The sequence below is a fragment of the Anoplophora glabripennis genome, unplaced genomic scaffold (genome assembly GCF_000390285.2).
Source record: "Anoplophora glabripennis isolate ALB-LARVAE unplaced genomic scaffold, Agla_2.0 scaffold121, whole genome shotgun sequence".
Classification (NCBI taxonomy): Eukaryota; Metazoa; Arthropoda; class Insecta; order Coleoptera; family Cerambycidae; genus Anoplophora; species Anoplophora glabripennis.
The window spans coordinates 91,652-118,389 of NW_019416338.1; the positions used below are offsets into that span (position 1 = coordinate 91,652).

A 26,738-nucleotide genomic window follows, 5' to 3' on the forward strand; every position below is an offset into this window, starting at 1 on the left:
ACGTGTGTAATTGGAGTAGACAATAAGGCATCATAATACAAAACCGGGCGATGTCAAAAATAACCCAAATGCATATATGAAACTGCACAATAGTCTCTTTACATAAATCATATTCTCGGTGCACATATACGGAATAATGGAGTATCTCCTATGCCTCGCGGCACACCGGAGATATGCAAATTGGGGAAACAAGCAGCGCCACTCGCCCATTTTATACGAGCGCCACGACGGCTATAAGTGGTATTAGTTCTATTTTGCGTTAAGTCTACGTAAGCGAATCGAATGAACTGATTACACAAGCTTTGATTTCTTGAAAAAGTGACTGAAAACAGATTTTAATGGTTAGAACTTGTTCTATTAGATGGGTGTATCAACTATTTTCAAGTTGTACACGGTAAAAAAAATTCTCATGAGAATCTATACAATTATAGCAAATATAGATTCGCTTACAAGGTGCGTAAAATTTTGTTCAAATGTCTGAATTTGTGAAAATATTAACTGAAATTTGTAACTTGAAATATATTTAATATGCCAAAAACAACTCCATTGATTTTGTAAAGTTCATCAAATGTATATTTATTTGTCAACAAATGCTAATTTCGTGTACGTTATTCCATTCCGTTTTCTAAAAAGTCTATAGACAGATAACCTCTATTTACGTCTACCACTATTATTGAGCTAGAACCCCACAGAAACAAAAAATCGTTGCCTGATTCGTACGTTATCGGATTTACTCACTATTGAACATGGATCCGAATGAAAGCGGAAGCACAGACTATACACATATACAGGATAGGAGTGCACACTGCGCAGGCAAGCAACGTTTGAAAGAGTGAATATTCTGGAAGATTACTGGGAAATTACATGGTAAAGTAAGTACCTACTTCCTAGAAATATTTTGTTAAATATCGGTTTAATATAATCTTCGTCAGAATACAATTATTCTTTATATTATTTTAAATCACTGCACCTGTTCTAATATACAGGGTGTCCGGTAAGTACCTCCTAATCTCTCGGAAGTGTATAGGGGTGGTCAAAATAAAGCTAGTCCTTCCTATATTTTTTTTTCCTAATGTGCCCCCTAACGGAGTTATGGGGGGTCAAAGGGGTACCTAGAAATTAACGTTTAGGGTTATAACTTTGAAACCACCCTGTATATTTTAATAAAATTTTCGTACGTTGTATTACACATGGAGCTCTACGATTTGATGCTAAAATCAACTTTTTGCTATTATCAGGTGTCCAGAAACGGACTGGCCCTATCACAATTTTTCTCAAAATTTTGACAGAAGTAATTTTATCAAACTGAAAATATTATTATTAGATACTCTGAAGGTTTTTCTTTAAAAATGGTACTCTTTATTTATTTCGAAAAAATGAACGGTTTGCGAGATAAATCGGTTTTGAAAAAAATTGGTAACAAATACAACAACAATTAAAATTTATTTTTTTACAATAAAATCATTCCCGCTAGTGCCAGCCTACAGATTCACCATAAACATTTACTGGTGGTGAATTAAGGGAATGAATAATGCCGTTTCTTGTAAAATCAACATCTATGACCAAAATACATCTACAAATTATTATTGCTCTTGTCTCCATGGAGTTCTTTTCTATTGTTTTCGTTGTTAGACCCTGTTGATTTTAAAGTACTTGTCAAAGGCGCGTGACAGAATAAAAATTCAATTTTATTGTGGTATTCGTTTTAAGCCGTTAGAAATAACATTTAAAAATGGAAGAATATTCCTGTGCAGAATATGCTGATATGCACCTAATTTATGGGGAAGCATTATGCAACTCCGTGGAGGCAAGAAGACTTTATGAGGAAAGGTTTCCGGGTCGACATTTGCCGAGTCCAAAAACTTTTGAAAGAGTTGATCGTAGTTTAAGAGAAACAGGTAAAAAAAAATAGTGAAAAACGTTAGTGAAACTAATTTCTTCCGAATCCTTTATTTAGGAAGCTTTTTGCCACGCCGTGGTGGAGCAGGAGCCCCGAGGAGAGTACGAGACCCTCATGTAGAGGAACAAATATTGGAAGACGTTGCTAATAATCCTTCAAATAGCATAAGGAAGCTTGCGGCGCAAAACAATGTTACAAAATGGGCTGTACATGAAACTCTGAAAGAACAATTGCTTTACCCGTACCACATCCAAAAAGTACATGCTATGTCTCCAGATGATTATCCAAAAAGACTTCAATACGCCAATTGGTTTTTACAGCATCATATTCGGAATCATAATTTTGGTACATCTATTTTGTTCACCGATGAAGCAGGTTTTACAAGAGACGGCATAATTAATTCGCATAATCTACATGTCTGGGATGAAGAAAACCCTCACGCTTTAGTTCAAACTCGCTACCAACAAAGGTTTATGGTGAATGTGTGGGCTGGCATTATCGGGAATCATTTGATTGGTCCATTTATTCTGGAGCAAAGACTTAATGGTGCTCTTTATTTGCAATTTTTAGAGGAAAATCTAAATATTTTGTTAGAAGAAGTGCCCCTTCAAATAAGAACTGAAATGTGGTACATGCATGACGGTGCACCACCCCACTTTGATCGTTTAGTACGTCAACATCTGACGAATGTTTTTGGTGATCGATGGATAGGTCGAGGCGGACCTGTATTATGGCCACCTAGGTCGCCCGACCTAAACCCATTAGACTTTTTTCTGTGGGGTCATTTAAAAAATAACGTTTATTCAACACCCGTAAATAGTAGAGAGGAACTTCTGCTGAGGCTAACACAGAACTGTGACCATCTCCGCAATAATCACGGAATATTATTTCAAGTGCACCGGGAAAACATTCGTAGGATTAGAAAGTGCATTGAAGTACGGGGTGCTCATTTTGAACATCTACCGAAGTAACATTTAGGTACCTTTGTTCATTGTTGAATGTTCTTTGTTGCATGTCTTGTAAGTAAGTTATTTTTCAAATGTTATTTTTAATTGGTCACTACTTGCTCATAAAGTATAGCCAACCCGTTCAAAGATTTCTGGACTTGATAAAGTTAAAGAAATTAAATGCATGAAATAATATGTAAAAAAAATAAATTTTAATTGTTGTATTTGTTACCAATTTTTTTCAAAACCGATTTATCTCGCAAACCGTTCATTTTTTCGAAATAAATAAAGAGTACCATTTTTAAAGAAAAACCTTCAGAGTATCTAATAATAATATTTTCAGTTTGATAAAATTACTTCTGTCAAAATTTTGAGAAAAATTGTGATAGGGCCAGTCCGTTTCTGGACACCTGATAATAGCAAAAAGTTGATTTTAGCATCAAATCGTAGAGCTCCATGTGTAATACAACGTACGAAAATTTTATTAAAATATACAGGGTGGTTTCAAAGTTATAACCCTAAACGTTAATTTCTAGGTACCCCTTTGACCCCCCATAACTCCGTTAGGGGGCACATTAGGAAAAAAAATTATAGGAAGGACTAGTTTTATTTTGACCTCCCCTATACACTCCCGAGAGATTAGGAGGTACTTACCGGACACCCTGTATAATATAATCTTAAGAATTTTTCTGATAGCAAAAATTAATAATTTCTGCTAATTAACCTAATTTTATTTTATATTAATTTAAAATGACTAGGTATAAGACAATTTATTCAACAGATCCAAAAAATCAATAGAAAATATACCTTAAGAAGCACAATCATGTTACTTATAATATACAGGAGGAATAATGGGGACAACTAGAAAAAATCATGGTATATGACATAGGAGAAAGTTATACAACTAAGCAATTACAATAAGGCACACTAATACAAATTGTGGAAATTCAAATACATATTATTTTTAATTATTTTTGTATACAAAAAATATAAATAGACAATGAAACATATTTTTTACATGTTTGAGATAAGTGATATGCTATCAACCCTTGATTTTATGTTACTTTTTTCAAAACGGAGAGAATCTATTACAACTAATCGAATAAGTGAGATTTATGTGGAAAAAACCGCAACTGTAACCTTCCATTAGTTACTAATGCAATCCATACCCATCAGTGAATTTGACTTGAAAGCTTCCCGGTCTACATGCAGCTGTCTCGGCTTGTGCAGTGCCTGTCAAACGTTCAATCGAATTTGCAACTTGTATTCGACTTCTCCTCGTCTCATATGAATATCTTAACCCTTACCTCAGACTACAAATCAAGCTTGAAACTAGATTACGTTTTACAAGTTCGAATTCAATGACATTTGTTACATCTGCAGCCAGTTCATCGACAAATCTAGAGAACATTTGAACCTGAAAGACCTTTTGAATAGTGGAAATCCCATTTATCACATAATCGACTGGGATTATGGAGAAGATAGAATGAGCGCCAAGTTAAGCTGTCATTGTGTATTTGATTAAAGTTGCCTTTAATACTGATAATGGTATGTTTGTCTACATAAATATTTAGATATAAAGATATAACGTAAAGAATTTAGAAAATTCAATTTTCCATGCTTTAAAAAATTTAAAATTGTGAAAATTTATAAACATTATTTCTTGGACATCCATTTCAAATTCCAGTCGCAACCAAAATATTATCTGATTAATGGAAAAATTGTGAAGTTGTTCTGAAATTTTCACAATCATAGGTAGTCCAGTAGGCAGAGGCCGAAAAGTTACTGTTGGTGACATTTTCTTGATAACTCGGAAATAACTACACAGGAATACTTTAAATGATGAGTACAATAACAGGCTAATTTGCTGACAAAGTATTTTATCAGGAAAAAAAGTTATTAACAATTTAATCGTGAAAAAAATTTTTTTTAGTAGTTTTCTTTAAATAACTCAGCGGGATGACTTTGTACGAAAAAATGCTTAGGACATGATTTTGTTCGTAATAAAAATAGCTACAAAATGGCGGTGGTCCGATTACGAAATTTGCAATAACAAAGCCGTGAGATTGAAAAAACGGTATAAAACGTCAATTTTTTAAAGTTGCTGTAAAAATGTCAATTATAAACAAAAAGTGATAAAACTTTCGAAAACTATAGTTCAATATATATACAATAATGACGCTAAAGCCGAAAATCAGGAGAGCAAAACTTTTTGTTCTATAAGGTGTTATACATTCATCGGCATCTGAAACTCGAAACTTTGCCAAATTTGTTCGAAGCTTTGCTGACACTTGAAATTTGGTATACACATAGTGTAAATATGCAGAAACCAAAAGCAATTTGCAAAATTCAATTATCTTCATTTTTGCAGCTTTGGCAAGGTTTTATACGTCACCGTTTTTTTTTAATTATTGGAAAAAATATATGTATATTTATAAAATATTCCATCACGGTAGATTAACCAGCACAATTACCTACAATTAAAAAAAAATAAATAATTTTCATCGTTTAGATCCTAAGCTACTTAACATTTTGCGCCTGTTAGCCGTAGTCGTACATTATTCAACATATCAACAAAAACAAAATCGTACCATAGGTCTTTCTAGAGAAAAGCAATTTTTTTTCGTTGTTTTTTTATGATTGCACAAAAATTCCTATCGCTACAAAATTTTGAACTCTAGATCCGTAAACGACACTTGAGGCTTCAATTTCCTTTGTTGTGATTCTCTCTACGACCATTTCCCTGCAAGTTTCAGCTCTTTAAAAATCACCCAATAGTTTGAGATTTTTTTAATATCCTTTAATTTCTGTGCCTAGTATATATTATTTTGGTAGCTTAGGTAAATTTATAATTCCGTAATTATATCAGAGACAGAGTTTAACAAACGACAATCTGTTAAAATTTATTTAATTCAGATTGAGATTTCTAGGTCGTAAAATTCTACTAAACTTTTCTGTCTGGTACTGAGGTGGACATTCATAGTTCAATAACGGATCAAGAAAATGTATTAAAACTTAGTGACCCCACAGAAGTCCCGATGTGAATTCAATGGATTGTAATTAATTATTATCATCTGTTGATAAGTTTTTGGCTTAATTAAGTACATGAATTATAAGTGTGTCCAAGCCATCTAAGTGATATTAAACGAGATGGTGATTTGTTTGCAAATCATTTAAATACAAACAACTAATTTCACTTCTACGACATTCTTGAATTTTCTTTTAGCGACACGTACTCTTTGATACTTAAAAAAAATCTGATACTTTGCTCTCGACCACTTTTAAATGATCTAAATATGAAATAAATCTTAAATGTTTGTAAACAAACATAATTTTTTTTAAAGAACGACACTTTTTCATAAATTTACAAGTTAAAATAAGACAATAAGACCCTATCAACCGTTTCCATCCATTTTCCAGTTTTGCTTGGTTTCTTTTTTATTTTGAAAATATATAATTTATGAATGAAATTAGGGATATGAAAAGTATTTATATTACATAATTTACAGTTAAAAATATGTAAATTCACCAGGGGCATCAAGTTATTTCTGCATGGTATGAGTGATCACCTTCTCAATTTCTTCAGCTCTTAATTAAAAAATAGGAATTAGTGTGTAATGTATCGGGGTGAGGCTTCAAATTACTTTTTGGCAGGATCTGGGGTGCCCCAAGTTTCTAATTTGGGGCCCTTATTATTTATTATTTTCATTAATGATTTACCTGATAATGTTATGTCACAGAGTTTGTTATATGCTGATGACTTTAAACTATTTAGGAGGATAACCACTTTTGATGATCATCTACAATTACAAAATGACATAGATGCTATATACAGCGTGTCCCGCTGTAATGTCCGGAAGAGGAAAAAGCTTTTTATAAAATATTCGTAATTTTTTATACAGGGTGTTCAGTATTTAGAAAAATAGTGTTAGTTGCCAAGAGTAAAGTAGGTACCGTTATTTTTGACAATATCGAATAATATTATCAGGGATTTAGGATTCACAGATTAAAATTTAATTTTTTTTTAACAATTCGGGCAGCTACATAATTTGTATGTACAAGTGGTACATACATACACACATATTTGATATTTGCAAAATTTATGCAATAATCAATTTCTTTAATTTTATTTTTATTGAGTCAATTTATTGTTAATACATAATATGAAAATTTACATAAACAAGGAATAATGTAATTTAAATTTACAAAAATAAATTTTACTCAAATTTATTGTCTCTAATTTCAGCCCTTCTAATAAATTCTCTATAGACATTTCGTATTTCGTATAGAGGAATATTAGCAATTGTTTTTTCTTATTCTGTTTGAGTGTCCACATTATTACCAAGCGGTTCAGCATAAACTTTTTGTTTTAGATTGCCCCACAAATAAAAGTCCATTATTGTCAGATCAGGAATTCTAGGAGGCCATGAAAAAGGAACTAACCTGAGATGGCATATCGTTTAGGTAGTTTAAGAAAAACGTACTTAGTAACTGCAAAAAAATGCTGGTTCAAGTTTCCCTCTATAAAATAGGGTCCAACTATTCCAAAATAAGAAACGGCACAACAAACGTTAACTTTTTTTGAATACTGTCGTCTACAATTAATCCGAAAATTAGGATTTTCCGAAGCCCAGTATCTACAATTTTGAGAGCTAACTATTCCATTCGCGGAAAAAGTCGCCTCATCTGAAAAAATAATATAGTGGGAAAAATTTCTGTTTTCGAGATGGTGCTCACCCACCCATAAACAAATTTCCAACCTTTTAGAATTATCCCCTTCTTATAGTGTATGGACAAACTTTGGTTTATAAGGATGTATTTTTTTTTAACAATCTTTGTAAACGAGACTTACTAACGTTTCCAATTTCTGAAGCTCTTTTTCTTAAAGATGTTCTTGGGGGCATTTCTTATTGCATCACTAATTCTACAACATTTTCTTCTTCGTTAACCGCTGTTACCCTTTTCTTTTTTAATACAGAACCAGTGTTTTTAAATTTTTGTACAATCCATTGCATAGTCTTATCTGTGACTATTATGTCAGGCCATTTCTCATTAAATCGTCTTTGAACTGCCGCGAATGATATTTCTTCATCCAAGTGTGCATTGTAATCTCAAATAAAATATTACCTAATTAATCACGAAGTGACTTTGACAGAAAATAGTAAACATTATTTATTTGGTTGCAATAGCCACAGCATCCGTCATTTTAAACTCCTCAGGTCCGCCTTGTTTAAAAAAAAAATCAACAGAAATTAGTGAAACCTCAAATTCTATATTGTCAAAAATAACGGTATTTTACTCTTGGCGATTAACAATATTTTTCTAAATACTGAACACCCTGTAGAAAAAATTACAAATATTTTAATAGGTTTGACCGTTTTGGAACAAGCAGGAGTTTTTACAAACAGTGACTTTTTGTCGTAAACCCACAAATAAAAAACTTTTCTCTCTTTCGGACATTTCAGCGGGACACGCTGTATAACTGGTCAATTAAAAATAAATTATATTTTAATTTAGGAAAATGTAGTGTAATGACTTATTGTAAATTGAAAACACCTGCATATTTAACGTATAAGATGAATGATACTCCCCTTACTAGGAATTATGAAATAATAGATTTAGGGATACCTACTATTTCAGCCCGACATATATTTTGGGAGTCATATTAACACTATATGTGCAGATGCTTATAACCTATTAGGATTTGTTAAAAGAACGACTTATAATTTTAGAAACATTAGATCTATTATATTCTTATTTAATTCATTAGTTCGTAGTAAGCTTGAGTTTGGTTCACGAATTTGGAATCCTGGCATTAAAAAATTACATAGTTTAATTGAAACTGTACAAAATAAGTTTATAAAATATTGTTTCTACAAAAAATACAACAGAAATCCCGACTTTGATTCGTACGATTCCTAGCGCACTGAATTCAATATTGTCAAACTAGAATACAGGAGGTACCACCATCAGTTGATGTTTTTATAAAAATTGCTTAATCATAAATTAGATAGTCCCTATTTGTTGTCTCAAATAAATCTTTGTCTTCTTGATCACCGAGTACGTCCTAGAGATACACTTTTCATATAACAAAAAGCAATAGTTTGCCAAAACGTATGTGTATTATCTTTAGTATCAACAGCAAATTTCGAAAGGAATTTTTTATGTTACTGAAAAACAATTTAGGATTTGTATTTACAAGTTACTGTTTTTGTATTGTGTGTGTTGTGGAACTTCTTGGTCTCATTTATTAAGTAATTCTTTTATAAAATCAATTATGTAAGTATATGGCATAACATTTAGTGAAATAAGAAACATATAATTAGGTTACGACCTGTTTGTTTCTTTAATTAATAGTAAATAAATAAATAAATAATAAATTACTGTGAAAATGTAAACCAACGGTGCTTAACGGACTAGACCTAAAATGTCGCTGCCGCGCGGACTAGAATATTCGCACAGTTTTAGTTTCACCTATTTTCTTATAAATAATGTCAGAAATCTTCTGTTGAAACCATAATTCTACTATGTATCTTTCTTAATCTTTGGCAGAGTTTGATATAGCTCGTAAAAAAACTTATTCGGTTTCGGTTTCCATGTTCACTTCACCTTTGTGGACAACAAAAGAGAAGGAAAACTATTCTACACATGCTAATGTTAAGTTAAGAGAACCAAAAGTAAGTCACTTTTTTATTCACGTGGTTGTGCAAGGAAAATATACACAGTTTCTTTTTATAATGCCCACTCTACATTTTATACATTCCGCATATAAAGCAGCAATTCCATGTAAATTTACTAGGCATTTATTTCCAGACTACCGATTCCCATTGCAGCGGAATTGTGCCCAAAAATTTAATGCATGTTTCGGCACTCAATTCCTACAAATGCGTTAACGTTTAGAATTATTACGTGACCAAATTCGCTGATGCGGCTGGCGCTGTAGGTGAGCGAAATGTTTTGCTTTCGTTTCACGTGTTTAAGAAATCCAGATCCATTCGGGAGCGGCGAAATAAATCGGGCCGACTAATTTAATTCGGGGCGCTGGCTGTAAGGACGGGACTGTTCGCCCGCTCGCAGCCCACGGCAGCCGTTTGTTACTGGCTGTCACAAATCCATTATCATTCACGAGATGCTTTTAAATAACTTATAAACAGAGCGAAATCGATTTGGATTACTCATCTTGAAGAACGAGCCTCAGCATCGTTTCTACAATATTTGCATCACTTAAATTAGAAATTTTCTAAATGTCCAAGCTTGAAGCAGACACTTTCTCTAATGTCGTAATATTTTTGGCATAAGATATGTATTTTTGATGTCTTTAGATAGCGGCATTTCGAAAAATAGTAACAAACGTAAGTGTTGTTTATTTATTCTTATAGCCGTATCCCGTCCTTTCTACTGGCTCTTCCTCCAGTAGCTCTCGCTAATGTAACCTCAACTTCGAGGGTTACTGCGTAATCATCCAACAATGCACCAGATCATGAAGTATTTCGCTGGTCAACCTCTTTCCATTGCGGCTCCCTCTAACTCAATATGAGCTTGGAATTTGGACCAAAAATTGAATTGGTGCTCTTGCAGTATGTTTGGTTGTCCCATCTTGTTATGAGTAACCTACTTGCAACTTGTCATCATGTAACTGTGCTAAAATAGCTTTAAAAATAATGGTTCGATATGTTTCGGCATTTATTGAGTCACAGAAAAATATAGGCTCCATAGCTCTTCTTGATATCGCTACCCAAACGCCTACTTTTAAGGGACTGGTTTCTACAAATGTATGAGAATTTCTGTAGCTCAGGTTCTACAATTTTGGCTGATGGCATAACACAATATGTGGAATCAAGCTTCGCTAGTAAAAAATGAAAAGTACCATAAATTTCAAAGGCACACAAAAAAGTCCAATCCCAAGACACCCACATACCATTTTGGAAGAAATTCCATGCGCTAAACATGAGCCTATAGGCAAAATTCATGACTTGTCGATAAATTTCGAAGAAAAGTGAAATTTTTGCTTGAAAACGCCCAAATATGGGTCAAAACTTATTTTTTCCTAAATTTTGTCCAAATATATCATTTTCATAGTATTTTGGGGCGTTGAACACGAATTCATTAGTAAAATTATGCAATCCACTATTTTGTGTGAAAACTGGCCCAAATATAGGTCAAAACTGATTTTTTCCTAAACTTTGAGACCCTGAACACGCTGCCATTATTAAAATTTACCCATGACCTTGACATTTCCCAGAAAATCGACTATTTGGATGAAAACTGGTCCAAATATGGACCAAAACAGATTTTTTCCTAAATTTCCGAAATATCGAGGGCATGGGTAAATTTTACTAATGGCATCGTGTTCAGCGGCTCAAAATAGTACGAAACTGATTTATTTGAATAAAAATTAGGAAAAAATTAGTTCTAACTCATGCTTGGGCGTTTAAAAAAAAAAATTTCACTTTTCTCCGAAATTCATCGGCAAATCATGAATTTTGACTACAGGATTGTCTTCAGTACATCGAATTCCTTCGCAAATTATATGTAGGCCTCTTGAATTTGGACCTTTTTTACAAGCTTTTATTTAACTTGCAATTTATGTAATATGTTTGTTCGGGTGGAATCTTGCAACTCAATTTTGAAGCAGATATCCTCAACCGATTGAGCTGAAATTTTGTATACACGTTCAGTTTGGATGACAATGCATAGTTAACTGTGTGATGTCATCCTAAATCCAACATGGCGGCACATGCAAGATGGCGGACTAATTATTTTTTAATGCACTCCTACAATAAGGGTATCAAATGAAAGGGCTTGCTAAGAATAACTCGAAAAATAAAGTGACGTCACTCTAAATCCAATATAGCGGACCTCTCAAGCTTGAAACTCAATTTTGGTAGCAGATATCTTCAACCGATTGAGCTAAAATTTTGTATACACATTCGGTTTGGATGACAATACATGATTAGCTATGTGACGTTATTTTAAATCCAACATGGTGGAACGCCCAAGATGGCGGACTAATTATTTTTAATGTTTGCTTACAATATGGGTATCAAATGAAAGGACTTACAGAGAATACGAATGCGAGTTTTAAAAAAATAAGATACTGAACATAAACTCCGTTATTCAATCCGTCTGAAATTTTGGTGTACTGGGGTTTTTGGAATCATCGATTATGATATTGAGGTCGAACTGTTCAAGTCTGTAGGAACTGTTAGTTAACTTTGACTTGTGTAATTTGGTGAGATAGGCGTCAATAGCATTGGTTTGCAACCTGTCTAGGAGAAGGAAAACTCCAAAATCAAGCCCAGAACTGTGTTTCGTAAGGCACGAATCTGACCCCTGTATACTATTTACATAGATACCATAGAAATGAACAACTTCATATTAATTTATTTTTACAAAGATTTAAAAGTATTTAAGAACGACAACCAACACGTGTTTCGTATCATAGGTACACTAATGTGCTTAAAATTTACAAAAACGATATAAAAGAATATCCCTAAATTAGTCGTGTCATCCCTAATGCGCATGCCCGGAAAGAATAGCCTCATACGCAGAAGAGATCTTGTTGGTATGTAATCGCTTTCATCATTAGTATAATTATTTTCTCTTTTTTTATTTAATCTTGGCATTTTCTAGTACTAAGAAATATTTTTATTGTTTTTCTTGGTGTTGTGCTGTGTCAGTATATTTATCGAGTGTTTTTTTCTTCATGTGGTTTATTATAGACGTACTTTCACCATAACCATTTTTTTCTTGAATGATATCCTGTTGCGAGCTTACATGAAATTATTTTTAATGCGCATGCTCAGTAACATTGATATAATTTTAATTTATTAATTACTATAAAAGTCAATATTGTTCTATAAATTTAAATACATAGTCTATTATTCATTTGATTTGTCACTTGAGGTTTGAAACTTCTTAAACATTTCTAATATTGCCAGAATATCGCGATTATAAGATCGTGGCAAATAAGACATTTTTTTTGGCACTTATGTCCAAAGTACATAAAGTCGAAAATCGATTTAGTAAAACATTGAGAAATTCTTCATGACAATGTGCACAATGTTGCCTATTATTTGACGTATGTGACGTCACTACTAAAAAGGGCTATTCGCGCGAATTAGGCCGCAGGAATCTGCACGAACGTCCCAAATACGCAAAAAGCGGTCGTGCAAAATCTGTTTCGGTTAGATACATTGAATTTCTTGGTTAGCGCGATTTGGTCCGTATCATCCTGATCACACGAATGGTACGAAGTCTATAGAACCGAATTTGCACGAACTTGATAAAAAAAATTAGCTGTTTGAGCAGACAACTTTGATACAGACTTTATAGAATTTTGATTTATTCATACTGAATATTATCATGACATTTTATGTAAGAAAAATTGTTCTGCCCGTTTGCAAACACAGTATATGGTTTCAAATCTTTTGACAACAGTACATTTTCGGTTTAAGAAACTGCCATAACCAATGTTCGCGTCTGGAAATTCCGTCGTAAATTTCCAATGCAGAATTGCAAAGAGTATGTCCAGGACCCATTATCATTTCGACTTTTACTTTGAAAATGAATCATGACAATAAATTTATTTTGTTCGGAAGGAAAAGCCATAATGCATTCTGAAATAAAAATATTATTATCCTCAAAATTTTGTTTCTATCACAACTTCTAATAAGAAATTTTTTGAAAAGTTTAAAATAAAAAGAAATACCTACTTCTTATAAGGAGACAAAAAATTGTTATGTATAATACGGTGTTTTTAATTTATGGTATAGATAGTAATAAATAAAATAAAAGTTTAGGACCGAGAGCAACTTATACAAATGCGGTTGCCAAGAATATTTCAGCGAAACTGAATTTCAGGACTTCCGCGTTCAACCAATTTCCTGCTTGAAATTCCATCACGCGCCTTGTCGAATTCATATTAAAGAGCCGTATATCAAATAAACAAAATTGTTTTAAGGATGTGAAATAGCATCATAGGATTTTATTTATTAACAAATTTCAATGTAAATCCTGCAATATTATTTTCTGTAATAGGATTTTCCAGGAAATATTTCAGTTATATTTAGTTATTAGGTATATTTAATCAATCCTTCATTAACGGAACGATTTTAATTAATTTGATTCAGTCTTTTATATTTAGTTAAAAATGGCCACATGTCCAACTACGAAGCATAATACAAAATTAAAATATGTATATAGATATTAATTAATTAATAATTTGATTTTCCAATTTGCAACATGTTCAGAAAGGTTAACAAATGTGCATAAATTTGTATAGCTCGAATTTGTTACTAATTCCTAATATTCGACATTATTTAAATTCAAAAATATTTATAAATATGCAAATACGAGAACATTTTGTATTTCTGTTATTATAAGGGACTGAAAGACATTTAAATTAGAAAATCTTTTAAGGCGATTTCATAGCAAAGATATCCTCAAATGAATTATGTCAGGCATTTTATATTTTACTTTATACATTCTTGAAAGCATTTTCTATCCCTTATAGTTTATTTTCTTCGAGTATTAGGTACTAAAAGTGTAGAAAACAATTATTGTTCACGAAGCTACCTGTTAGACAAATCATTAATTAAATCTCGCAAATTTATGCTGTTGGTCGAAAAAAGTATCAGAGAAAGCTCTAAATTTAATTACATTGCCAAGAATAATAAATTTACGAATCAATATCGTTATTGCAATCTCATTTTGAGAGTTCGCACAACTTCTACAGACAGAATAATGACAATCGGTTTTCTGTAAATTTTATTTCAATTCACAAGTCAGGCAGCAACCAGAAACTTTATTTTTAGACGCTTTCAAAGAGAGCTTTATTCCGATCCTATCAATATCCATTCTCTCCAGAGCATCTATGCATTGTCATTGTCGTCCCTCGAACGCTTCTTCTCGACATTGTGGCTTTCTCCTGAGTTGCTGTTGTACGGATTATTTTAGCACATCATAAGAGACCTGTTTAGCTACTGCTGCATTTTGCTCGTCTAAAAGGAGATATTACATCTTTAAATGCACGTATTTAGTAAAACATGCCTTATTTTTGATCACATGTAAACAAAGTGCAGATATTCAGCCAGTTTTGCTAATACTTTCTGTGCTAATTTACTATTATAAGGTTTAAAATTATTTCGGCTCCGACTGAAAAGAAATAAAGCATAAATCAATCTTCGTGTCAAAATATGCCTTCTTAGATGACCATTTTTAAAGAAAAATGAGAAAGTAGGTATAGCTTGAATGCATACGAGTATAAACACAATTTCTGAAGTATTACGAAGTTTGTAATATACATATTAATCTTTGATAAAATTTGATTTTTATTATTTGTATTACTCTTTACCAAAAGAAATTTTTTATAAATTTTAAATTACAGCTGCCGGTTACTTTCATAGTCTTTCCGATCTCAATTGAAGAACCAAGAGGTTGGCAGTATGTACCAGGTTCAGTCGCTGACGCAGCAACTCGCCATTGAAATAATTGAAAAACTTGTTCCCATATTTATTTAGCCATGCCTATATATAGATCTATAGAACTAAACGTGGAGGTGGTACAAATGTATACGCCCAGTTAAAGAATGCGCGCGCGGGCAAACGAGATACAAACACAGCTGCATTGGAAAACTGGGCAATAAATCTCAGTTGTTGACTAGTGCTTGACAAATTGCGTAGCAGTGCAGTGCAGCAATGCGGAATTTCCTTTTTCTAAGTTAGCCAATCCCATTTTTTCGTGTATACTTAATGGTTTACAAGCAAAAAATAAATTATTTTTCCTTGCCGATTAAGTACACATAATTAGTATAACAGATTTCAAAAACGATCGTCATTTTTGATATGCTTTTTGCAAAAATTCTTTTTTATCAATAGGAAAAGCTAAGCAAATATGAACTAAAAATTTAGTAAAAATAATAATAACAGCCATTTTGAGATTTGAATATTTTCTCAGGGGGGCGCTCAAATCGAAAAAATGTATTAGAAATACCCCCCCTAAAATTACTTTTTAAACACCTCCTTAAAACATTTGCACGTCATTATGAAACACTGTATATTAAAAATAAGATAAAAAAGGTTTTTACAGACCTAGGTCGAGAAATGCCGTCTTTTATTTTGTTTTTTTTACAATGAATTCGCAAACAGAACCGCACTCGTTTCCTTAAAGAAACTACACTATTTCTTATTTGAATACTATTTCTAATTTCATTTGCAACTTCGTTGAACTTAACCTTCATAGTTTCTATTGTTATTTTTTGTCGATTCGTTCTACAACAGTAAAAAATTGGGGGTACATATTGTTTAATATGTATTTGTTTATTTGTTATTATGACTGTATATATTGTTCAGGCTTATAGTTACTTCTTTGTGTTATTGTTTATTTCAAAATCTATGTTTCACACTGTAAAAAAAATGATGCAATTCACTCCAAAGTCTAAAAAATTGTGTAGGGGTTTGTTTAAAGAAAGTATACAATTGAAAATATTCGTAGGTGCATAACTTAAGTCTTAAAAAAGGAACTGGCTATGTCGACGACACTTGCAATAGAATAAAAAAAAATAAAGACTGCCCCTAAGTATCCCACAATTTAAACGGTATTGAGAATTTTTTTAAGTTAAATCAGTGCGTTTCCAGTAAAATATATATGTTTATTAGAGAAACTACACCATTCTCGACTTAGCATTTTCAAATCTACATTAAACTATTGTTCAGACATCCTCAACAACGAGGTAAGTAATAATAAGACGAATAATATTTATTACAAAAAACTATTACAATCGATCTTCGGTCATTCTGATTTTGATTAAAAGTTTTGAAAACAAAAACAATTTTTATATACTTTCTTAGTGTAAGATATTTTCAGTAAGGCAAAGATAAATTTATAAAATAAATCCCTTAAATAATCACGTTGTCACAATTCTTTAAAGACTAAAAAAAATTATTTATTATTCTTCTCAAAATACCCAATTAAATAAAAAAAATTTGCATATACATATTTTTATTAGAAAAATATTTTCACAATCCCGTCTTTACTTTAGGTATAAAAAATACACATTTATAAAAAAAAATAAAATAATAATTGCAAATCGACAAATGCTGCAATAAAACAATCAAACGGACTCAGTTTGAACGGCAGGCTGCGTCGTAAATTCTGGCACAGTTGCTTCTACGACAACATCACTGGATACTGAAACCAGTAGACAAAAACCTATTAGCATACACAATACCATAAAAAGAAACGCGAAAGTAAGAATATATACGCAGGAAATAAAAATTAATGAGAAAAGATAAAGGGTTCTGCTACAGTATCGATCTTCATAGGCAGGATCGTATTTTGGTTCGAATGCTCTATATACCCAAACAGAACCTGAAAAATCGTAAATAGTAAAAAATATTTTCTAAAGTCGTTTTTGAGATTATTTACCGCATATCAAAAACGTCACTTCCACCAATCCCATGACGGACAGAATGACATCTATTTTCAAATAACGTAATATGAAATTTCTTCCTAAGCTCAATAGTTTTGAGACTAGACCAATAACTCCTACAACAGACAGGTCAATCAATCAACAGTGAAAGATCCAAGATAGGTTTACAGACATTTTCATGGGACAGCTTATACGATGATATAGCAAATCATATAAAAATTCACATTTAAGAAGGAATTATATCATTAAAAGAAAAGAAACTTTAAATCCGTTTCCCCTATGAACCATAGATATACTGAATTTTGTTATGGTGAGGCGCCAAAGAAGGTTCTTTAAAATCAAATTTTGACCAGCTTTTCCAAAAAGCAATGTGTTGCATTATGACTTGATATAACTTTTTGAGGTTAGTTTCCCGTATTTAAATCACATATTTATTGTATTCTCACAACAGAGATTATCTCTACGTAACAGAATATATTTAGGGATAGTTGGTCACTGACTATAGCATAGTCAATTGCGTTTTTCTTGAAAACGATTTTCAGCAACTTCAACAAGAGCACATAATTTGTGTAAAATGAAATTTTACATATGGTAGGTATGCACAAATACATTGCAGGAAACGTATTCTCAAACAAAAAGTTGTTTCCAAAATGCAGCTGATAAAAAACATAGCTAGCGAGTTCTACAGAATAATCGAATATTAACAATAGGTACTGATGTATTCAGTAACCTTAACAATTTACATGTACCAAATTTCTAGCGACACATTGCTATTTGAAGAAAATATAAACAAAATTTTATTTAAAAAAATCATAGGTATCTGAATTTCTTCTTGTAAAAATGTGAAGATCATACATGTATCGAATATTCACTGATCTGTAGAATTTAAAAAACTTCTTTCCGCTACTTAAACTTTCGTATTTCTATATTTTTAGGTATTACAACATATAATAATAAACAATGGTAAAAACAATAATTTATAGAGCGTTACAATGAAATCTTGATCTACCTGTGTTTTTGTACACATCAATTTTTTTTAAAAATACACTGAGTGACATGTTATATTAGATGATAATCCATTCGAAAATGTATTTATACGAAATGTTAGATTAAAGCAAACAGTATTTTTTTATACTGTACAAAATTACAGGGTACTATCAAGTTTTCATATTAATGTATACCTACCAAGTGCAACAGCAAGAAAAAATATTTTTTTGCAATTCATCAAACTAATTTAGTAACGTAAAACATATATTTTAAAATATAAAGCTAGTATCATTTATAAAGTTACCATACATACCTTCAGCTATCAAAAATACTGGAATATTGGGTGACGCTGGACACTTTTTAAAGTTTATTTCGCCAATAATTATCATTACAATGTGAATAATTATTGATATTACTAAGTATGTAGTTAAGCTACCTAGAACAATAAAAAAATAATAATAAAATGTAAAAATATGCCTATATACAGGTTGTGTCAGAAATCTATGTTATAAATTCAGGATTGGATCATTTTAAAATAGGTTTAATGAACCAAGGACCTAAAGCTATTTTTTTGAGAAGGGGGTGGGCAAGAAGTTTAAAAAAAATCAAACAAAAGTATAAAATAAAAAATACAAATATACGAAGCGGTTAATAATTTACCCAATTAAAGGCAAAAAACCTAATGAAATGATTTTCAAATATGTATGTCCACTGGTGGAGAGACTGTATGAACGCTGTCGTCTCTCAAAAAAGTTCATGGATTTTTCTTTTTGTTAGAAATACAATTTTAAATATATAAACTAATCGTCCAGGAAAAAGTCGTCTGAAATTTTGTATTTCTGTTAGAGACACGATCGGAAAGAAATTGCAAAAATTAGTTTCCTGAACTTTTCATAACATTGTATTTAATACCGTACATTTAGAAAAAAAATCATATGAACTTTTTTGCAAAACGAGTAGTTCATAGGTTAGGTTAGGTATAAACAAATGCTTGGTCATTAATGAAAGTTAAAAGAAGTAAACTGAAAATGATTCGTTTTTATAAACACTATAAAAATATTCTAAATATTCAGTGGCGTCGAACTTATGAGGTTTTTAGTAAAAGTAACTTCTTATGTTTCCGCCATTGATATACATATTTGTATCCGAATTCAGTGGATTTTTATCTTTAATTAACTAGATAAATTATTAGTTTCGTCTTAAAAGGTCTTTTAGAAAAGGTGATTTTGTTTTAATTTCAACACCTTGTACTTTGAACATTATCGATTTGCGGATCCATGTTCATATAACCTTTTGGTTTATAGTCACGAATAAACATACCTTGAAAGTTTATCGATGTACTCAATGAAGACGATGTACATATTTGCTTTAACTGACAGCGAAATGTCAAAATCAAAAGGGCAAGAGAAAGCGTGGATTCAGTGAAGATAACAATTTAAAGAACCAAATAGATGTTCTGAATGTGAAAAAAAAAGAAGTATTTATATCTGTGATTGTTATAGAAAACATAAATCTTTAATTTTATCTATCTGGAGTTGAATGGTAAAAAAAATATTATCGTTCATATTGTTCTTCAACTCGACAAAACAGAAAGTGCGGGTTTACCACCTTCTTTATCTGTTGTCATTTTTCTATAATGTGATTAAGTATTCTCGGTTTTTATGAAATCGTTTCTACAAAGAATGCGTGTAAATTGGATTAGGTCAAATCAAAAACTAAACATAGATATGATAATATCGAACAAATTATGGCAGTGACTATACATGTCAAATAATTCAACATAACAAAGCAATGTTTTCAAATATTTAAAGATGGGTAGAGAATAGTTCAATCGTGCAATTAATAGAATAATAATAGATTAATAAGTAATGCAACCAACATTGCAGGACTGGTACTGGTAACGAAAAGTTAGCTTCACCAATATTAATGATTCGTTTACAATGAACAATCACAAACCCTTATACCTACGCTCAAGATAATGCGATCGCTGATTGGTTGAATAGAATCTCGTGAAAAACTAGACCAATCACAGCCGGTGAAACAGAATGTTGTATTTTATGTAATTTTTATCTAATTGTTTTAATACTATCTAATTTTATAGAAATTGTATTACCAACATGAAGGAAATTCAAACAAATTATTGGACACGTGGTCATTAGGTACATACAGGGTGTCCCAGAATAACGTGTACAACGGAAGACAACAGAATCGTGGACTCAAAATAGTCATATTTAGGCAAATTCACCTATATCTGAAATGGCTTCGTTTAGTCCCTAGATGGCCTCAAAGTTCGTGAAAATATTTTGAATTTTGTAAATAACTCGAATACGTATTAATCGATTTTGATTATTTTTGAATTGTGGACTTTTGTTTTCAATCTACACATTTTGGTGTCATACAAAATTGATGTGTGGTGATAATATCCGCTCATAACTTTTTCCTCTTTCGGGCAATAATGATGAATATTTTTTATTTAATAGATGATACCATTTGGAAGTTTTTGGGCCTCTTATAGAATTTTTATTAAATGAGCGGTTCGGGTACAAAAAAATATTTTTTAAATGTCTACATTATCTTGTCACCCATATTACAATACTTAACAAAGTGCTATACTAGTAGTCACTGATTTTGGTAAGTTGACTGTAATTTTAGTATGATATTTGAGTCATTGTACCTGCCAATTCTTCCTGCGATAAGATATACTACATGTTCATTTTTTCGATATGGCTACACACATACGACGAATTAAGAGTTATTTACAACGTGCCTAATTTTATTGAAATAAAATTCGCAAAAACAATCAAATACAATAAAAAATGCTGGAGATAAAAGTAACAAAGTTGAGGTTATTAAATTTAGTACAACTTATTATAAAAACTGTTTAAAACGACCACGGTTGTTTCTATAACAAAGATTAATTCGGCGAAGAAAGTTAAAGGACACCCTTTGCAGTTCTTAAGGGCTATTTTTAAAAAACATTTATGGCATTTTGAATATGCCTCCACAACTCAGTGTTAGTTGTGGATGCACTATTGTTTTCAGAGTGCCCCAAAAATAATAGTCACAAGGTGTTAAGTCTGGTGAACGTACAGGCCAGTTAACAGGAACATTATCTCCTCTACCGATCCATCGACGAGGGATTTTTGATTCATATACTGCCGGACATTTACAGTGAACTGTGGTGGAATGTTAACGGCACATCTCCAATAATTCGGGTTTTGCAAAAATTCTAAATAAAATTCCCTTTTCGGTCTATTGGGTAGAATAATAGGGCCAATAATAATGCTATCCCAAACAAGAGCAAACAGAAATTACAGTCAACCTACAAAATCAGAGCCTACTAGCCTTTTGTTAAGTATTGTGATATGGGTGGCAAGATAATGTATAAATTTAAAAAATATTCCAAACCGCTCATTTAATCAAAATTCTACAAGGGGCCCAAAAACTTCCAAATGATATCACCTATCCAATAAAAAATAGTTGTCATTATTACCCGAGAGAGGAAAAAGTTATGGACGGATATTATCACCATACATCAATTTTGTAGGAGTTTTAAAAAACTCTATATAACACCAAAATTTTTAGATTGAAAGCAAAAGTACACACTCCAAAAATAATCAAAATCGAATAATACGTATTCGAGTTATTAACAAAATTCAAAAAATTTTTACGAACTTAAGGCCATCTAGCGGACAAACGAAGCAATTTTGGATATAGGTGAATAAGTCTAAATCTGCCTATTTTCAGTCCTCGAATCTGTGGTCTTCCATTATACACGTTATTCTGTGACACCCTGTGTATGTATACAATATAAAAGATCCACAACCATTAATAGTTGAGACATTTTTTTGCTTGATGTTACTTGAAATATTTCACAGACAAATAATCATAAGTAAAAAAGCATTTTTTGCAAAACCCATAAGAAAAGTCGCACATCAAAAAATATTTACTAATGCTCTAACATCTGCGAAAGAAAATGAAATTATAACCACATTATTGGAAAGCAGTGCGCTGCAATATTTATTCTTTATATAAATGTAAATTATATATAAAACAACACTGCATTATATTACTATTTACTAAGCTTTCTTTTTATAATTTGCGCCTAATTCAAAGGCTTTTTATTCACCGATAATAAATCTATGTCTGGCTTATACGATATTGCGCTACAAAACTATGAATGTTCCATTACATTTTTCTAGTTCTCCAGAACTTAAACATCTTTTTCTAACTATGTATTAATGTCTACCTACGCTGTTTAACTGTTGATGATTTAGAACAAATATCAATAATGCACTGTTATTACAGTCAATGCACACTTACTACATTTTATCGGTAATATTAATTACTGTCATTAGCATATACATAATAAAATTATATGTTATAGTTATTAAATTCATTACTCCTACCTACGTTATACTAATTACATTGTTGCATTACTAATTGCCAGTTACATTGCTCTGAAAGTCTCGACAAATTTTCAAATTTAGAAATTAAACTCGTTCCGTTCTATGAAACATTAGAAATAAAATATTTGAATCATTTTTATATGTAACCTATTTCCGATCTACATAACCCAACTCTATAGATAAAAACTATAGTACTAAGTAGGTATTTACCTTTCAGTTTCTTCAGCCTTTCTTTAACCCTTTCAAATCTTATTTTTATGTTGATCTTTTTCTGTTCAAAATTTTCGGCCATGGTTTCACAGCGTGTTCACATTCCTGCACTAGTACTAAGATTCGACTAAATTTAATATATTTTTGCTACGACATAGCACAGACGAATGGCGCAGCCATGGAAAGAGATAAATATAGAATAAGGCTTTAAATTCTTACAAACTGAACCTAAACAAACATACAATTGTCAACAGTTAGCAGTTTTCAGCGCAGGTTTAAAGTTCTGAAAAAGACTGAATTGAGTTTTGAGGATGGAAATTTAGAAAACAAATAGTACAGATTTAAATTTCTGTCTGGTTGATCCAATGAAAACATCGATCGGACACACTTACGAGTATAAACTTGTACTGTAAATTTATTATATTAATCCACTGAAGTCATCCAATCCCATTACTTTTCGAGTGGATCAAAATCTGCGAAATAACCGTAGTCGGTACTGAAGATTTATTTAATACAACACTTAGAACTGTTACAAGTTTACAAACTATACAAGGTATTTATTTGTAACTATAAATCGTACTGAACTCGGCAACACCACGGAATTTCCTACAAAAGTAGAAACATGCCTTTATTTTTATAATTTATAGCGGTAAATCTATATACCGACTATGAACCATGCAAGTGTAAAAATTGTATTACAGAATGCGTTTTTGTGAATAATTGTGAATATTTGTAATAATTACTGGTACGGCATTTGCACGATATGTCACGCGAAAATAATATAGTTTCGACTGTAATTTCGTTATCTTTGTATGTTTTGGAAAAATAAAATAAATTCCATGAGAATTTATTTCATAAAAAGTATTGAGCGTCACATTCCAAAGATATAGTACCAGCTAAGGTTTTTTTTGTGGAACACACTGTACATTTTTTGCACATCCCTTTAGACTTATTTTCAGGATTTCAGGGATATAAAATTTAATAATTTTATTTATCTATTCAGAGAGATACATACAATAAAAAAAAGTAAAAAAAAACTAACGATAATCTTTTTCTAACAACTTATGCATATTGTTGTGTCCATATTTTCCTTAATATTAAACCTCGTTCTATCCGCAGCAATAACATAACGTCAATGGATGATGGAAGGGTAGTTATCCAAGTGATAGGGAGTCAAACACCTCACTGCTGTGAAAATTTTATTTCATATTTCCGGCTGTAGGTTCCTTATTGCAAAATGTTCCGAATTTCATACTCTATAATCTCCCAAATTTTCAAATGTCATTCTGTAACACCCTGTATTTATGTAATTACTGTTTTACTACGTACGTTGTAACGGTTCATATTTACCGGTATTAGAAATTAAAATTATCAAGGGTAACAATGTATAGGCAATTCTGAATACATCGAAATAAAGTAGTAATCGAATTCATTAGGCGAGGAACTAAGAGTTTTTAGTGGGAACGGAAAAAAATGATGGAAAAAAATGATGGCAAAAAAAGGATAGGCGAAGCCGGCAAGGCACGAAAAGATAGAAAGGTTATTTGTATAAAAGCCGTTATTAACAATTAACGAAACCTTTACTTATAAGATCTAAGGTCAGTAAGAAAATTAATTGCAACAATATATTCTTTATTATTTAACGTATTTTAGGTTTTTTTGTCTCTATACAACTGGTACATAAATACATGAATTTATTGTATACGGGGCGTCGCCTCCCTTGTCACCTTGTCAGCCGGCCACCAAATTTGAAGCGAGTTGCGTCATGTGCCTGTCCGAATTGCTGATGTAATTGCCCTACATGGTTTATATACCGCTTTAGACGCCATTTCGTTCCCACCCTGGATGGTTGATGCACTTACACTTACCCTAGATGGTCCATATACCGTACTAGATAACATTTAGTGCCTTCTGTGAGCACCATTATGTAAAATGCCCGTATCTGTAGATGTGTTGATAACCATATATCCGTGAGAAACAAAAGGTAATGCCGTTAAACCATTGCTGGGAATCCATCGTGAGTAGAAAGCCTTTTCTTGTCAATCTATCTAATAAGGAACGCAAGGATTTAATAACAATTTTCATGACATTTCATATATTACATTGTTTTCTATATTTTTGTAAACCTGAATAAAAATTAAGATATTTATATGTAAGCCCGGAACAGCTGTTCGAGAGGTAACGGTTATGATTATTTAACCATATCCAATTGGAACTAAACCCTAAAATTTAAGTAATATAGAAATTAACATTAGCTTTATTTATAATATACAGTATATTAATAATTCACCTACCTGCTCTTTTTGCTGAATTTTTGTAAAATTTCACTTTTAACGATTCAGCTAAGTTAAATTTTTTTTATACTAACAATTCTAATATTAAATCTTACGTTGTATCTTTGAACAATCATTCATTAATGTAGGGTATCTACACTATTATTATGTATTATTTTTGCGTTTTTGCATTAATTTCGCACTAGTTCCTACTTACCTGTTTGGAATTCATATCTGTTGGTAACATGATTACGTCCAATTGTCATTTATACACTAATGGTAGAATTTATACACTTTAATATTAATTATACATACATTTACTAACATTTTGGCCATTTTAAGTCTTATTTTTCCCCCTCCTCGTCAACCCCTGTTGACTGGCGCCCACTAGTAGTTTTGCATCGTTACATCTTAAAGCTATAATAATTATTTTTTTTACACTTACCCATGCCTTTGCTTCCACAATAAATGAGCTGCCGTGCACGTAACAGTCACTTTGAGGCGATTAAATTTTTTTGTTTTTAGTTTAACCACCTAACCGGTTTATGACCGAAGGAACGTCACAATGTACAGTACTGACTTTACTCACACTGTGCAGTACATAAAATATAGTTTTTCGAGTCAGGGTACTGTACTTCTCACTCATCGCGTAAATATGTTACAGAGTATGAAAAGTGGTATGTTTATAATAATTTAATAATTTAACGAAATATTTTACTGTAATACAATTTGAATTCCGTTCTATTAGAAAATTACATAACTTTTCCAACTATTTTTGTACAAACATCCGGTGTGACAAATGAATAAACATGTTCTTGTTAGGAAATGGGAATACTTGATGCATAAAATTAGAATAGAAAGTCATTATGCGTGTTCTAAATGTTAAAATAATATTGAAAATTAAAAATGACATGATAATTTCTTTGTTAATTCAAAAATTCAAAAATGCATGGATTTTGTTACTTAATACTTATATAGGGTGAACTTTTCTGAATAGCCACAAAAAAAGAATTTTCCCAGAACTTATTGTCCTGGAATTTGGAATCCTAAATATATGGAATATGTTTTTTCAATCTAAATCAACAATATTAAATCGATTCTAGGCAAAACGGATTAAACCTCTCTACCCAAAACACTCAAAAACTCTTAACAACGTTATAAAACCATTTTTCTTACATCTGATGTACAGAATCATATAAATAACATTTTTAGTGTACAAATTAAATAAAATATACTTGCTTAGGTATAGTCATAAAAAAACTTTTAGCTCTGCCCCTTCCACCCTTTCCCCCCTTCTACGTAACACCTGAAAAATACTGAAGAATATCACAGAGATTTCACAAAATTATCTGTCAGTCCAATATAAACAATATTGAAATGTTTATAGTTTCAAAATAGGTCAATCCAAATCCTTCCATTCGAGCGTCCATCCCATATATCTTTTTCTTCCTTGCACCTCCATTTTGTTTCTCTAACTTATAAACAGACATAAAAATAGGGTTTAAGGATAATATTATAGCTCATTTCTAATATTTTTTGTTATAGTTTGATGTGAGTCCCCTTGCCTCTCACTGATTGGGA

General features: G+C 31.6%; 2 protein-coding genes across 5 annotated transcripts in view; both read right to left on the reverse strand.

The window, feature by feature from the left end:
• The window catches only part of LOC108910158 (RNA pseudouridylate synthase domain-containing protein 2), a 656,998-nt gene that overhangs the window by 71,398 nt on the left and 558,862 nt on the right, over window positions 1-26,738 (reverse strand). The gene's annotated exons all lie outside the window — the stretch shown is intronic.
• Window positions 16,884-25,731, reverse strand: LOC108910159. Of its 3 annotated transcripts, none has more exons than XM_018714688.1 (4): window positions 25,603-25,731; window positions 18,579-18,701; window positions 17,275-17,394; window positions 16,884-17,217 (listed from the first exon to the last, which is right to left on the reverse strand). In XM_018714688.1, the coding sequence occupies exons 1-4, from the start codon at window positions 25,604-25,606 to the stop codon at window positions 16,961-16,963; spliced, it is 504 nt and encodes a 167-aa protein (XP_018570204.1). In that variant the 5' UTR covers window positions 25,607-25,731; the 3' UTR covers window positions 16,884-16,960. The 3 variants fall into 3 exon arrangements, with proteins under 3 accessions (XP_018570204.1, XP_018570203.1, XP_018570202.1); XM_018714687.2 differs by lacking the exon at window positions 25,603-25,731 and adding an exon at window positions 25,375-25,551; XM_018714686.1 differs by lacking the exon at window positions 25,603-25,731 and adding an exon at window positions 22,885-22,994.

Excerpts from the sequence above, each read along its gene's own strand:
- LOC108910159 (XM_018714686.1), bottom strand. The coding sequence starts at position 22,966 with ATGGCCGAAAATTTTGAACAGAAAAAGATCAACATAAAAATAAGATTT. Across the intron at positions 17,395-18,578 it reads AGTATTTTTGATAGCTGAAG|GAGTTATTGGTCTAGTCTCA; the intron begins GTATGTATGGTA and ends TGTCTGTTGTAG. Across the intron at positions 17,218-17,274 it reads AGTGACGTTTTTGATATGCG|GTTCTGTTTGGGTATATAGA; the intron begins GTAAATAATCTC and ends ACGATTTTTCAG.